We start from the raw sequence: 15,197 nt of genomic DNA on the forward strand, positions 1-15,197 counted from the left end.
CGGATGACTTTCACGTGTGACACTTTCTATTCTCTGTATCGATCAATTTCTGAGAGCTGGTGCCTCATTTTGGAATTGTGGGACAATGTTTGCTTCTGGATGATGACAGTTGAAAGGGTCAGTATCGCCCTCGGAGCAGTATATAGCCTGGCATGGGCGATACCAGAGGAAGGGGATGGAGGGGAACTGCCGAAGGGGGGCAAGATACTGAAATGTCAAATGTGATGTAGTAGTGTATACAAGCAATTATAAGCCATGAATATCAGCGTGTTGCAAATGACAAGCGGACTGTGTAGTGATACAACAGGAGATGTTGCTCTCTTTGTATGCCGTCTATCAAGAATCACCAGCTCTTAGTACTGTAGACCTGGTATCATGGAACGTCTGCCTAAATATAGTCATAGAACCTGGTATCTCCATCTCCACCACGACCTTGATCAAGCATTTCAAGCTCCCATATCAACATCGCCGTCCCCGTCACCACCTCCAGCTCGACCTCTCATGGCCTGCTCTGCATTCTTCCTCCTTTCTAGGCTCTCCTTCACCCACTTCTCACAGGCAGCGTCACCACCCTCGGCGATCTTACTGCGCACAACGCCCTTCATCACCTCACCCGCAAAGCCCACAAAGTTATGTCTTCGCAGAGCATTCTCAAACATCCAATCTCGTCGCTTGCGCTCTTCTCTTGCCAACAGCTCCTCATCCCCGAAGTCGCGCGCACGCTGTCGTAGATCTCGGCACATAGCCAGGAGATTAAATCGAATCTCGGTGGTGTCATACCGTGCGATGCGGCGTTGGAGAACATCGACTACCTTGGTGGGGAAGTCCTCAGAGCTGCAAGCACCATGGGAGATGGGCGCCGGTTGCAAACCATCGAGCTCGTAGAGTGTACCGTTGATAGGTGTATAAGCGATAAAATGGAAAGCATCCTCCGCCTCGGCGCCAGTCTTGTCTGTCTCGTCGGCAAAAGGGCTGCTACGAGCAAAGCTGTTGTGCACCTCACGGATGAGGTCAGAGTTACTCAACGCCTCACCACGGAACTCGGGCGGCAACACCATGGTGAACTCTCTGAAGTCGCCGAGCTTCTCGCCTATTTCAACATTGTTCGTCTTATTGAGTAGTACACTCAACAGAGCTTGCGTTGCGCATGCATTCTGAATCGTCTGGGCAGCAAAGAAGATGTTTTCTGATGCGGCATTGTCGAACGAGCCGTCGCGGGGTCCTTCGGGTGTCGCATATGGTTGATCAGTCGGGTACTTGAAGAGGAAGATCACGCCGTATACAGGCTGTAAGGACAGCAGCTCAGATGGGTCGAGTGTGAGGAGTTCTTCGAACTGAACGTCTTTCACGCCAAGATTCTCGATGAGAGAGGTAAAGACACCCTGACAGCTTCGAATTAGCTCTCCAATCTCAACGATTTTCCAGAATAATTCAAGCATACCGCATCGGACTCAACTATAGAATTCAAGTCAGTATATCAGTCAAGATCATGCCCGCAGCAGGAAACTAACTGGTATTCCATCCGCCACTCATTCTTGCGACAAGTTCAGCGTCTCCTGGCAACTCTAGCTAGAACTAGGGGTTATGAGCTAGGTAATTGAAGGAACGAGAATAAACACAGTCGCTTAAAGGTACGTAGTTCGATTGATAGAGTGTAGACGTTTCTCAGATGAATCAAGTTGTTTTGGGGAGAGATACAAAGTAGGACCTTCAATGGCAAGCAACTGAGCTTGGAGCCACACGACACTGATATCATCAGTCGCTGATAAGATAAGAAAAGCCAAAGGCAGCAACACGCTACGACATCATTTGAGGTACACTGGCCTCAGCTCAGGGAGCAAGAAAACACCGGACCTTGATATAGGGTGTCAAAATAAACTTAGCAAGGAGTCCCCTAAGCTCAGCTAGATATATATACCTAAGCATTCTTATCGCTTAGGGTCAAGATCCTGAGTTTTCTTTCCTCCCTACCTTAGTAGGTATCTCTGGCAGTCCATCCTCAGGCATTAGAATGAGGAATTCCATTCTATTGAGAAAGGGTTATGCAATTTTGACATAGCAAAAAATCCAGTTCTTTGCCTTGACTAAGCTTGAAGTTAATGCCTCTATAAACTTGTTACACACACTCCTTCTCACCTTCAGCATCAGTAACGCTCTTCGAAAACTATCATGTCATCGAGACCAAATTACAAAAAGGCCTAGGCTCGCTTTATTCTGTCGTAAATCTCTTCGCTGATAGAAGAAATGCAAGAAATAAGAAGAAAACTGGACTAAGCCAGGAGGTTCCATACGAAAAGAAAACACCCCCAACTCCAATATTTTTCACCTCGTTCCAATGCTAGTCATATACAGCGTTGGTCTAAACTTTTTCCACTCATCCCGCATCTCGCTTGAACACATTTCAACCAATTAAATTATCATCGTAAGGGACAACGCTACAATTCAATAAGCTGTTCCCTGGCTGGCTCGTTTTGCTGGTCATCATCCTGGACTCCTTGCTCCGCCTGTGCTTCCACATTGTGCTCTGTGCCAGTGCTGGTGGTCGCCTCTTCACCAAGATTCTCAGTTTGGTCCTGGTTCTCATGGCTCTCTTCATTTTGAGCTGCCGCAGCTGCCGCGGCTTCGGCCTCTCTCTCCTCGGCCTCTCGACGCTCTCTCTCCGCTCGTGCAGCTGCTTCCAGATTGGCTATATGCCTTTCTGCAACCCCCGGTGCGATACTGGCCAGAAACAAGAGACCGGCTCTCTCCACGCGTCTGACTTGTGATAGCAGCCAGCTCTCAGGACCTTGGTGCTGAGCTACAAGTCGCCGTGCCATTTCAGTAGGATCTGGGTTTTGACGAGGCTGCTGATTCCGCTCCTCTTCTCCGGCGATAGCTTGGCGACGTCTGGGCTCGGCGGGAATCAGATTCTCAAGGTGTCGTCCCAAAGGCTGCCAAACGTGATCTGGAACGCCGTTGAATATTCCAGTGCTAAGCAAAAAGATGAGCACCGCAATCACAATGATGGTGAACCACCTGGACCAGCTTGCGTTGGGGGAAGTGAAGAACCAAACAAACAGAACCAGCCGGAACAGTAGCCAGATTTGCGGCCAGAGCTGCATAAGGAGAGGTGGAAGCGCCGCCATAGGTGGATTTCCCCGATGCATCAGAGGAGCCATAATCGCCGCAGGGTCCGGTTCTTGCGCCTGGTTTTGGCCTTGGGCTTGGGCCGGGTATGCGGGTTGTTGCTGCGGCGCAAGGTTCGGAGCTTGCTGCTGAAAAGGCTGAGGGGGTTGTAGGTTCAGAGGACGTCCTTGTGCCTGGGGCTGAGGTATCGGCTGCGGCGCGATCTGGGAACGGGGATGGTGATGGTGGTGATGATGAGGGTGATGATGGTGGTGGTGGTGGTGTCTCGCTCGCAGTTGACTCTGAGCATCTAGAGCGGCACTACTAAGAGCAGCGGCTTGTCGAAGGTGAGGTAGACTCGTCTGAGTTCGCAACCGTGGGGTGATATATGTTTCGGAGCTACTATTGTTTAAAAGCAAAGCTCTGGGTCCCTCGGGCGACGAGAGAATATACACCTCAGGTCCTTGCCTGGTCTGTAAACTTCCGGGAGCTGCAGTGGTGCTGAGTCGATTAAGAAACGAGTCAGGGGTTCCACGGCCACTGCCGGTCATGGGCTGGGAAATGGGCCACATAGGCGCCGCCAGTCCATGTTGAGGTCGGTTGTGAAGAGATGTGCTCGAAGCGCTTCGTTGCATTGCGCTGGCCATTGCCGACGTAGCTTGGTTGATATCAGCGTTTCGAAAAAGATTCTGTACATCAGCGGGAGACATTGAGCCGCTAGCACCACCATTACCCTGTTGTCCAGGTACCATAGTCCGAATCACAGTCTCGAATTGATAGGTGCTCCCATTTGGTCCAACATGCTCACGGTAAACGGTATGGCCTGGAGCTGGGCTTGCTCGGCCACTATTGTTGCCACCAGTGTTTCCAGGGTTATTGGGGTCGCCAACGCCGCGCATTCCCATTTGAGCTCTCGTTCGTTGGTTCTGATTCAGAGCTCTAGCCATGGCCTCTCGTTGGATACTGTTCAACCACTGTGTCATGTTCTGATGTTGGTGTTGAAAAGCCGCCGCTTGCTCGGGAGTGTGCGAAGGCGAAGGGGATGGCATGCGTGGTTGAGGAAACGGGCCTGAAGTTGGCGGCATCGTATTCCGCCACCCTGGCGGCATCTGGTATCCAAAAGCTTGGCCGGGGGCTTGCTGAGGCTGAGGGCGTGGAGGATGCGTTGGTGGTGCGGATGCGGTTGGACTCGGACCTTGCGCAGGCGTAGATGCAGGAGCAGGAGCAGCGAGGGACGGTGGCGCAGAGGTCGCGTTGGGGGTTGAAGATGGGCCATCGGTTATGTCGCGAAGGACAAGGTGAATCGTTTGCTGTTCGGAAGTGCGAACCTGTAGGCAAGACAAATCTTCAGTTAGCATGTTGCAACTCTTGGGACAGATCACCGTCCAGGAGTCACGTACCGCATCAGCGCCAAAGATATCGACTAGTGTATCCGCCTCGCGGACGAGTGCGTGTCCCCTATGTATCAGTCGTTGATGGTCGTCGGCGGGCCGCAAGGGAAGAGTCTGGCGAATTTTGTCCTTGAGCTGTTTGATCGTAGTATTTGCAGCAAGGTTGGGGAAAAGCAGTGGTCGATTCACACCAACGGACGGTGAGAGGACCTGTAGGTTGACAGTCTGCTCGTCCGTCGTCGCAGTAGAGGCGGCGGAAGGTCCATCGTCTTGAGGACGAGTAGCAGAAGGCATGGAAGCCATGATAATCAAACTGATAGCATGCCACTCCCAAGTAGGCAGGTGAGCTAAGGGAGGATGAAGTGGCCTGAAGTATCGGGATCAAGGAATGGCGACGAAGAATAAAGGACAGGTCGGGTTGTTGTCGTTGAAGCTGTGACTCAGGAACATATGTCGGTAATCGACGACGGGGTTTCGCCTCTTCCTAATCGTGGCTGTCGATGTACGAGAGCTCGCGTGTTGAAAGAAAGCACCAGCTCGTTAACTGACGTCGGTTGTGTCGTCTTACTAACACTAAAAGGGTCGCATGTCCAAGGGAGTCTGACGACAGACGATGCAGAAAGGGATGACAAAATGCGACGGCTGCGAGCAGCACGAATATGTGCTAAGAAAAATTAAAAAAAAGATTGCAGTGATTCGCTGTGAAAATACGATTTGGTGAAATGAAAGTTTGATAGTTGGTGGTTGATTACTATGTAACAATCAAGACATGGAAGACCACTTCATGGATGGCAACGACAATGGTTAGGGTGGCCTTTTGGCCATTGGGGCCATATTCAGGTAAGCTCAGGCACACACTCACCTTAGCCTGCGACAATGGGGAACGGCCAGGGGAGTGACAGCCCGCTGTTGCGGTGTCGGTCTGTTGAGATCAGGTCGTTACAGTGCTAGTGTTGATTGGCTAGTGTCCTAAAAAAAACCCTGTTCAACCCACACTCTTGTCTTCGAGGCCATCATCGTCGCTCGGCGGTCGGCGTCTTTTGCTTCCGAGAGCTTGTCCGAGAAGCTGTGTGTGTCTTGGCTGTGTGCGGCTAACAAGCTCGAGCAGCCGCAATCCATCGTCATCGTTGAGTTTGACGTCAACATCCATCGAAAACAAGGGTCCAGTCCTCTTTGAGAGGCTTCAACTACCTACCTCTCTTCTTCCCAGCAACTGTACGCAATTGCATAAAAGGCAAGGAGGCAGCGTTCAATTGCTGTCAGTCTCTACTGCCCGCTATGGCTCTAACCCTTGGTTTTGGGCCTGGCTCCTCCAAGCTCGGTAGTCACATGCTCCGCAACTCATTCTACACCCACGGCCGTTGGACAAATTATTACTCGCCATCTGCCTCGCGACACATGTTTCTGGCCTCCACGAGATCGCGATGCCTATCACGGCCTTCGGTCTCTTCAATTCGAACTTTCGCCTCCAATTCGGGCAAGAGACCAAGATTTTCCCAGCGCCTCGGCGAGGCCATGCGAAATACCAAAATTCAATGGTACCGGATCCCTGTCGGTCTAGGTATTGGTTTCCTCGGTCTCGTCCAGTTTTATAAGGTCTCTTCCCGTGAGAAGGAGAGACTCGATAATGAAGATGGACAGGAGGGTTCTAGGGCACCCAAGAAGCGTGCCAGAATCCGACCTGATGGCCCTTGGTATGTTACCTTGAATGCTTATGCCCCTATTCCCATGTCAATGCTAACTCAGTCAATCCCAGGCAAGTCCAGGTCATGTCAACTCTACCCCTAAAGGCCATCTCTAGACTTTGGGGACGGTTTAATGAACTTACTATTCCTTACTATCTTCGAGTCCCAGGTTTCAAGCTTTATTCTTGGATTTTCGGTGTCAAGTTTGTTCCCTCAACTCAACACTCAAAATCCTTTGGCTAACAAGAGCAGCCTCGACGAAGTCGCCGAACCCGATCTCCACGTCTATCCCAACCTCGCATCCTTCTTCTACCGTACGCTCAAGCCCGGTGCTCGGCCACTTGATCAGGATCCCCATACTCTTATCTGCCCTTCGGATGGAAAAGTACTTCAGTTCGGCCAGATTCAAGGCAATGACATTGAGCAAGTTAAGGGTATGACTTACACTATCGATGCTCTTCTTGGAAAGAATACCCCTGCTCCAAGCATCTCTGGCGCTTCTGGTACTTCAACTCCCGCAACAAGCCAAGGTGACGTGTCAGAGGAGGAGTCGCTCGTTAAGCAACACGAGGAGTTTGCTCAAGTCAATGGCATTTCATACACTCTTCCCGATCTTCTCACCGGTACTGGAAAACAGGCTCCGTCGGCAAAGGACGAGTCTATGCCCGCGTCTCCTGGTACAGTCTCTGAGGTCCGTGCGGAACTCGCTCTCGGCGAGCGACCTTGGTACGATCTCATATCTCCCGACAACACTACATCGCTTTACTATGCAGTCATCTACTTGGCTCCCGGCGACTACCACCGCTTTCACTCTCCCACGAACTGGGTTGTCGACCGCCGACGCCACTTTGCAGGAGAACTCTATAGCGTGTCCCCATATCTTCAGCGAACCCTCCCTGGTCTTTTTACACTCAACGAGCGCGTGGTTCTTTTAGGCCGTTGGCGCTGGGGCTTCTTTAGTTATGTGCCAGTCGGTGCCACCAACGTCGGCTCCATTGTGATCAACTTTGATAAGGAACTCCGAACCAATAGTCTGTTGACTGACACGGCAGCAGACCGTGCAGCGGAGGAAGCTGCCCATAGGGGTGAAGTGTACCATGGGTTTGCTGAAGCGACGTATGAAGCAGCCAGCCCTGTCCTGCGGGGTCATGCGCTCCGACGCGGTGAAGAAATGGGAGGTTTCCAGTTGGGTAGCACCATCGTACTCGTTTTCGAGGCACCTTCAGGCAAAACAGATGAGAATAATAGGCATGTCGGCTGGGATTGGGCTGTACAGAAGGGACAGAAGGTGAAGATGGGACAAGCTCTGGGACGGGTCATTGAGTAAGGTACAGTACAGCTGTGCAGAGCCAAAAAGCGAGTTAAGCGTTTGGATAATTAAAGATATATATAATTGTATACTACTATATATGATGTCACGTTTTATGAAGAATATCTCAAAATTCACTTTGGTATCGTTAGCTGTAAAGAATCATCACTAGAACATGGCATGTGATTTGGGTTCGGTCGCACATGCGTTAGTAGTCAACATGGATGTTCAAGTGTCGGTCAGAGGAGAAGGACATTGTCAATGCAAATGCTCATGTTAGGATTGGTAATTCTGTCTATTAAAGGAAGACAAGAGCTCGGGGCTCCATGTTCTAATTGCAACTCGCTAAAAATGCAGGTTTCTCATGCCAATTCTAGTTGACGTTTCTCATGCTTTCGTAAAGTGATCTTAAGCGCCAAAGACCTTGACACGCTCCTCGAGAGGAGCATAGTCCTTGGGGGCAGCCTCAGCGGTCTTGGCACCAAAGACAAGCTGAGCGTTGAGGGTCCAGGTGGAGGGGATCTTCCAGGTCTCAGCAACCTTCTCATCGATCAGGGGGTTGTAGTGCTGGAGGTTGGCACCGAGACCCTCAGCCTCGAGAGCGGTCCAGAGGAGGTACTGCTGGATGGCAGCGGACTGAACAGCCCAGGGAGGGAAGCGATCAGCGTAGATGGCGAACTTGGTCTGCATGGCCTCGACAGCGGTGTTGTCGACGTAGAAGAGGACAGTTCCGGCCGCGGCCTTGAAGCCGGAGATGCGCTTAGAGGTGCCCTCCCATGTCTCGGCGGGGACGATGGCCTTGAGGGTGTCGGCAGTGATGTCCCAGAGCTTGTCGTGCTCAGCGCCGTAGAGGACGACGACACGGTTGGACTGGGAGTTGAAGGATGAGGGGGTCTCGAGAGTGGTTTGGTTGACGATCTCGGTGATGCGCTGGGTGGAGATGGGGAGGTTCTTGGAGAGAGTGTAGATGGAGCGGCGGTTCTTGGCCAGCTCGATGAGGGCGTTGGCGGAGAGTTTAGCGGCCATTGTGAATGGTTTGTAGGAGTTGGTAAGTGTGTTGTAGGTGTAAGTGGTGTAAATGATATGAGCTGAGAGACTGATGATGAACTGGATGGACAGACAACACGGGGAATCAACTAGAATATATATAACAAAACCCTCAATCAGTTGCCGACCACTGTATCAAAGGAACGGTAACGGCCCCGCCATATCGACCCCATTGTCCCATTGTCCCATTCGTAAAGAGCTGCCAACTTGGCGCAATCGCCAAGCTCCACTGACTAATGCGACTAATGCGGTGCCGGGATTGCATCAGTGAAGGGTTTCTGTGCCTGTCTAATCAGTTTGTCAGCCACCCGCCAACAATTTCTGCTCGCGCGCGCTAGACTTGGGAATACTTCCGACCGATTCCATCCGGATATACTTGATAAATGAGGTTAGCGTCTGTCATGAGTTACCCTGAAGTCGCAACTGAACTGGGCTTTGTTTCTGGCATGATGACGACGGGGAAAAACCATCAAGATGAATGTCACAATCGTATCACTGCGAATAACAGTGTCTTCTAGCTAGCAAGCCCGAACTTTGAATTTTCTGTATCTAAAGCGACAGTTGCTATGAATTATCTACTTCGTAAGTCTGGCACCATGTCCCGTAGAGCTAGCAGTGAATGTGCATGGAAAACCCCGGATATATCAATCGGAACGAGACTTGCCATTCCGCTGACAAACGTAACCAGCCATCCAGATGCACTGAGCAGCCCTGGCAGCTTGATAATTCCATGTAAGCAAAGCATCAGCTAGATACTACCCAGGCTGCCAGGTATCCGTATCCAGCTGCGCATCCTCCGAAACGATCCCTCCACTTGTAAAACATACCTCGAGCGAGTCAGTCACTGACTGATCCTGTTCCAAAATTGTCTCATCTGATTAATCGCGAGACTCGAGTACACTCGGAGACTTCCTCAACTCTTGACCGCTTGTGATTTGCAATACGCGCGCGCGAGATCAATAATGCATCCGGGCGCATGGCTCCTAGGGACAAAGATCCGCTGACATAACCATTTTCTCTTTCTACATAAGGTACGGCAGACAAACCCATGTATTGGAGCTCCCGCTTAGATTGGATGCCGAAATCGTCTGCCCTATCATATCTCACCAGATGCCGAAAAGGGAAATCTGACAACGGGAGGCTCATGTTTGACATGTCTTCCGTTGGTGAGATTTGAAACTTTTAATCACTTTGCATGTGACGAGCGAGGATCCTTGATTGGTCATAGGTACAAGGCACAAATAGCAACTGCTGTAAAAAGCCTTGGGAGACGAATGGTGTATACCTCAAGACTCGAGACAGGTAAATCATAAAGTCACAACATCACTGGAACTCTAGTAGGACAAGTTTCTTATTATTTGTGAATTCATTTCTCGGCGAGGATAGAGCAAGCTCTTTGTCAATCCTATCCCGTCCAGACCGCCGCCGAGGGTATTTTTGTAGTATGCCAACTGCCACCTTATACTTTAAACTCCCATAACGCCGTTACCATGCCCAGCCCAATGCTCCTCTTGTCTCGAATCAGATAATGCAAAATGCCATCCTTCTTTCATGCGGCCATCCAGCTTGCGCCGGTTTGCAACTTTTCCTATCTTGTTACAATGATCCCGATAATTCCTCTTCAGTATAAAAACAAACGTCATCCAAAACTTCCCACTCTACTCGCTGGAATAAATTCATAGGCCAGAACATCTACCATGTCTCGGAGATGTACTTGCCCTCTTCCTTCTTGAGTTTCCAGAAGTTGCGGGCCTCCTCGCGCTCGAGGTTGCCCTTCTCCATGGCCACATCGCAAAGAGCCTCTTCGACACCTTCGCCCATGCCCTTGCTGCTTCCGCACACAAAGATACGGCCATCCAGAGAGTTGATGATGTACCAGACCAGATCAGACTGGTTCATAACCTCTTCCTGAACATACTTGCCGGTACCCACTCGGCTCTGGACAACGCGCTTCACTTCCTCCTCATGAACACCCCACTCGCCACTGTAGATCTCATCTACGAGCGAGTCTCGGATACCTTGCAGGACCCAGACCTTATTGGCACAGTTGGCCTGCTTGAGGCGACGCTGGACGAAGCCGCGGAAAGGAGCAATTCCAACACCGGCACCAATCAGGAGCATAGGACCATCCGAGTTGAATTGCTTAGCCAGAGGGTTGGCCATGAGGCCCTTGAACATGGGAATGAAGATCTGGGGGGCGCGTTCACCGGCAGCTTGAGCTCTCATGAACTTGTGGGCCTGTCGCTCAAAGAATCCAGAGCCGACGCCAGCACGGCAGCCACGTCGCCAATCCATAGAGTCGTGGACTGTGACGGCGATCTCGATCAAGCGGCGCTGAGCATGTTCTCGGAGAGTGTATGACTCCGTAGGATCGTTGGAGAGAGAATAGAATCGTGGCATGAGCTGAGCTTGGACAGACAGGAGCTGATCCATAGGAGGATGAGAGCTGGGGAATGCGTTGAGGATCTGTGAGAGAGTGACGTGCGGGCCACCACGGAAGTCGGAGAAAATGCTGGCACCCTCGTTGGAACAGAGATACATGAGAATCTTCTTCTCGTTAGGGGCAGTGGCGTGCTCCGCAATGACACGGAGCAGCTCCTTGGTTGGGGCATATGACTGAATGTCTGTGGTCCAGGTTAGGAGCTCGCGACGTGTGGTAATGAGCTCGCGAGGCTTGTCATCACCCCACACGGTAGGCCAGCGGCCCTTAGTGGTCTTCATGAGGACAGGCTTATCACGCTGGAATCGTGGGATCATGAGGGCATCCAGAATCTCATCAACCGAGATCTCATCGTTGGGGGCCATGACACCAATGGCACCACCAACTTTGAAGTCAAAAACCTCCTCAGGAGGGTAGTCGGTAATATCGAGATCAAAGTGGAAGGTTCTCTTCTCGGCGCCAGGCTTGGTGAGCTCACGAGTGTTGTGGATCCTGGCCGGGTAGACATTGTGGGGAGGATGAGGTTGAACGAAGCGAGGGGGTTGGATTGAGGTGTCAACACCCTCATATCCAGGTCCAGGAACGATGTAGTTGTTCTTGGGAGTAGTGGCTATGGGAGAAGGCTCGGAGTCGGAGCTGAGAGAGATGGCCGAGTCTGATGGCGAGGAAGTCGGCCGAGGAATTGAGGTGAAAGACACAGTTTGCTCAGGCACATCGATAATGCCAGTCAAGTTGGCGGGGATGTTTTCGAGTCTTAGACCGAGAGACTTGAAAGCATCGTTGTCAGGTAGAGTAACTTGCTCATACTCGACATTATTTCGGTCACCCATGCAGCAAGCACCACCACAGCAGCGATCCATATATTCAGCTGGCGTCTCACCAGTGATTCGCTGAATGTCTCTGGCATTCTGGGCGATTAGACGTGTAGATGCGCGACGGCGGCGCTCGAGAGGGATGACGGGCTCATCTTCTTGTGAGTCTGAATCGTCTGAGTAAGTCAACGAGGGCGCAATTGAAGGGGCACCCTCAGCCATGATCAGTTCGGGATGAGGTCGAGCGGCGGGGTTGACGATGCCGTCAATTCGAATGGCAGGAGCAGTCATGATGGGCCAAAATTGTGTTTGAGCCACCCGCTGAACGTTGAGTAGAGTCGGTTGTAGGTGTTGTTGAATTGCTCTTCGCAGCGAGTAAATCGTGCCGGTTTGTGCGGTGAGTTGTGTGGTATGATGTTGGTTTGAAAGCGACGTCAGGACGCAAAGAGCATGACGGTCTAGCGACAGGGGTGCGAGTGAAAAGCTGTCGTCTAGAGGCGAATAGGGTGTGAATTGGATGATTAGTAGACTTCTAATGGCAGCAGAATCGATCGATAAGATACTGCTGGAATGAAGAAGCTTTGGTGGTCTGGTGAAAGGAGGAAGCTGAGGAAAGCTGGAGGGGGCAAAAGACTCAAATAGTAGGTACCTAGTGGCCGACAGCGGGAGGTTTTAAAAAATCCAGGGAACCTGAGCCTGAACTGAACTGAACAGAACACAAAGCGCCCCCCGATGCGGGTTGGGGAGATCCACCGTGGGGCTATCAGACCGGGCGGGCAAAGGGGGGTGTGGCCCTACACTACTGCGCTGTAGCCAGTCCGGAACGTCCACTATCGCTACCTTATTAGTTACCTTAGGTATTGGGGCCTTCTATCTGACATCCAGATCCATTTGATAGTGTAGCATGCAATCCAATTGATGAGCAATGTATTATAAAGTCGTCACTAAATCTTTACTCATAAACTCTTCGAATTATATCAACTCTACATTTTGTTTTTCAGGTACACGCGATAATTGGATCCCTTGTAACCCAATCACCTGGCAGTCGGGTCACCCACCAGCGAGCGACAGGCATCTTATTCTCTTCCCCAGCCCACCGAAAAGCCCGAATTCAAATGATCTCGGTCTAGGCCCCTAGCAACTCTCCTTACAACAACAGGCCACGGGATAATTTAGATAGATTGAAGAAATGCATAGTAATTGCTTTGAGATGATGATGAAAAAAGGGGGTTTGAGGGCTGTCCATTGCATTGTTCTGGCCAATCAATTCTAACAAAGAAACAAAAGGAGCTCCGAAACAGGACCCTTCCCTTGTCGCAATTTCGTTATCAATCAATGCTTAATCAATCAGTCAGTCAGTGCTGTTGCTTGTCTCACCAGACCTAATCGAATCCATGCACGTGGGTTCAGTATCTCCAAATATTGTTTCTCCTGTCCTGTCAATCATGCCCACGGGAATCCTTTCTCCGGATTAAAGCACTCATCGCTTCGATTATGCAGCCTTTGTTATCTCGTATCGATTGTCGGCGAAAGAGTTCCCTCTGCTTCTTTTCAATGACGGGCTATGATCTAATGCTTGCCGATCCAGTGACCGGTTTGTGCAGCTGCCGGGCTTGCACAAGATTTTTCTTTCATTGGTTCGTTTGACTGGGTGCCACTTTTATCAATCAGCCACTTGATTGTCGATTCTTTGTCTTGGCACAGCAAGCATTTGTAACGAAATAGCAGTATTTTGTGCATACCTTCTTCTTGGCATTCCCTACCTAGTTCTTCCGTTGTGCACTCTGATCCCAAGATCTGATCGGAAACCGTCAGCTGTTTCTTGTTGCTATGTCCAGCACTCATGAAGTAGGTATGGAAATTGGTGAAAAAAGACCAAGAATTACCCATGATCTGATAGACTGGCCACTGAGCCGATCACAGCCTTTGCTAGAAAGATAGAAAATCTAGAAAATTTCAAACTTTGGTTCAGGGTAAGATGGCCTGCATACAGCAACACTGATGAATCGGCTTGGCCGACACCACAACTCGCTGCACACAGCTCTCCTCTCACAGTGAGAGATCAACTTCCCTTCGATCTTTATTTTGCTGTTGGGCATTGACGTGCTACGCGCACACCCGATGATCAGATTATACAGAGCCGGAAATTACAGTTCAGGAACCTGCACGGCGCATTCATGTAATTAGTTAGATCATACCAGCTACTCAACAAGCGGATCTTTTCGGTTCATCAGTCAACAAAGGCCCAATACCCAGCGGTCAGGATTTCACTATTTTCCGTGAGGCTCTGTCTGATCAAGGGCCGGGACTTGTAGCCGACCACTCACGGCAGGCGTCAATGTAACGGAAACAATAAGTTCAAGGGCTCCAGCTTTCGAGTCAGGCCACCAGAATAGAGAGATGTCGTCTATTCCCGCAAATGTGGCCTGTCGCTTCCGTCCATCTGTGTCCCCCAACAACCGAATACAATTTACAGCAGACAGGTACGATTGCGACGATTTATTGACCGAGGCTTACCTCGATGGGCAAACCGAGAAAAAAGAAACGCAAAATCAGGTCATTATTCACTTGCCGCTTCAATGCAATGACTTCCTCTCACCCTTCAGTATCCGGTCCACAGCCGAACGTTTGAAAGCCTCTTGGCGGAACTCGTCCGACGGCCGAACCGAGCGTTTCCGTGGGGCGTCCCGAGGAAAAGGAAAGGTTGGGCTGCTTTCTTTTCCTTCGCCTTGGATAACGGCGGCGCCCGTACGGAGTAGACGCTATCTCATTCTCCGTCGTTATCGTCCAGCCCGTCGATCACGATTGCTTAGTACCTATTCGTTCCTTGAAGAAGGGTGTTTGTCAAGCAAGTTCCCCTCGTTCCCCCTCGTTACCCCCGCAGTATTGATTCGTTTAGTTTCCAATTCCCCCCCATCTTTGAAACCGAAATCTGAGCCGATGTGTAGATGCAGATGCACCTGTTCCAAGATGGGTAAAGGGTATAGTAATTGATGAGCTGTGACTGCCTCAGCCTCCTCACAATCGTACAGATCGTGACCAAGCGGCAGTGCGAGATTTCTGCGGTAAATCATTCCTCTTCCCCGGCTTCTTCTATCGGGAGTCGTGGCGTAGTGTAGCCAGTCTCTTTCCCACAGGCAGTGTCAGTAGTGAGAAGGGGTGCGTCTGGGAAAGGGCCCCAAGGGAGTCACATGCCTCGTTTACCCCATTCTCCAGCTCAATTGAACGCGCCAACACCAACATTTACTGGCCCGGTGACTTTCCTCGGCTTCTCGTGCCTCAAGCTTAAAAGGAAAATCACTGAAATTAACTAGGTACTGACCCAAAAACTTGCTTTTTGGGGCTTCCATTGCCAGGACATCCCGGCTCCGGACACTCTTTCCTTATTTTTCCATTCTTGCAAGTGGC

General features: G+C 50.8%; 5 protein-coding genes across 5 annotated transcripts; 1 reads left to right on the forward strand and 4 right to left on the reverse strand.

The window, feature by feature from the left end:
- Nucleotides 1-446: 446 nt before the first annotated feature.
- FMAN_11357 (uncharacterized protein) lies at nt 447-1,533 on the reverse strand (the record flags this gene model as incomplete). The annotated part of the gene is made up of 3 exons (XM_041834159.1): nt 447-1,382; nt 1,442-1,455; nt 1,512-1,533. 3 exons carry the CDS (start codon nt 1,531-1,533, stop codon nt 447-449), a joined length of 972 nt encoding a protein of 323 aa, XP_041684451.1.
- A 902-nt stretch (nt 1,534-2,435) lies between these two features.
- FMAN_11358 (uncharacterized protein) lies at nt 2,436-4,799 on the reverse strand (the record flags this gene model as incomplete). The annotated part of the gene is made up of 2 exons (XM_041834160.1): nt 2,436-4,433; nt 4,506-4,799. The coding sequence occupies 2 exons, from the start codon at nt 4,797-4,799 to the stop codon at nt 2,436-2,438; spliced, it is 2,292 nt and encodes a 763-aa protein (XP_041684452.1).
- A 975-nt stretch (nt 4,800-5,774) lies between these two features.
- Nucleotides 5,775-7,508, forward strand: FMAN_11359 (uncharacterized protein; the record flags this gene model as incomplete). Its single annotated transcript, XM_041834161.1, has 3 exons — nt 5,775-6,190; nt 6,253-6,384; nt 6,434-7,508. The coding sequence occupies 3 exons, from the start codon at nt 5,775-5,777 to the stop codon at nt 7,506-7,508; spliced, it is 1,623 nt and encodes a 540-aa protein (XP_041684453.1).
- Nucleotides 7,509-7,898: 390 nt separating this feature from the next.
- FMAN_11360 (uncharacterized protein) lies at nt 7,899-8,516 on the reverse strand (the record flags this gene model as incomplete). The annotated part of the gene is made up of 1 exon (XM_041834162.1): nt 7,899-8,516. One exon carries the CDS (start codon nt 8,514-8,516, stop codon nt 7,899-7,901), a length of 618 nt encoding a protein of 205 aa, XP_041684454.1.
- A 1,713-nt stretch (nt 8,517-10,229) lies between these two features.
- Nucleotides 10,230-12,080, reverse strand: FMAN_11361 (uncharacterized protein; the record flags this gene model as incomplete). The annotated part of the gene is made up of 1 exon (XM_041834164.1): nt 10,230-12,080. The coding sequence occupies one exon, from the start codon at nt 12,078-12,080 to the stop codon at nt 10,230-10,232; it is 1,851 nt and encodes a 616-aa protein (XP_041684455.1).
- Between the last annotated feature and the right edge of the window lie 3,117 nt (nt 12,081-15,197).

The sequence above is a fragment of the Fusarium mangiferae genome (assembly GCF_900044065.1).
Source record: "Fusarium mangiferae strain MRC7560 genome assembly, contig: FMAN_scaffold008, whole genome shotgun sequence".
NCBI classification, from domain to species: domain Eukaryota; kingdom Fungi; phylum Ascomycota; class Sordariomycetes; order Hypocreales; family Nectriaceae; genus Fusarium; species Fusarium mangiferae.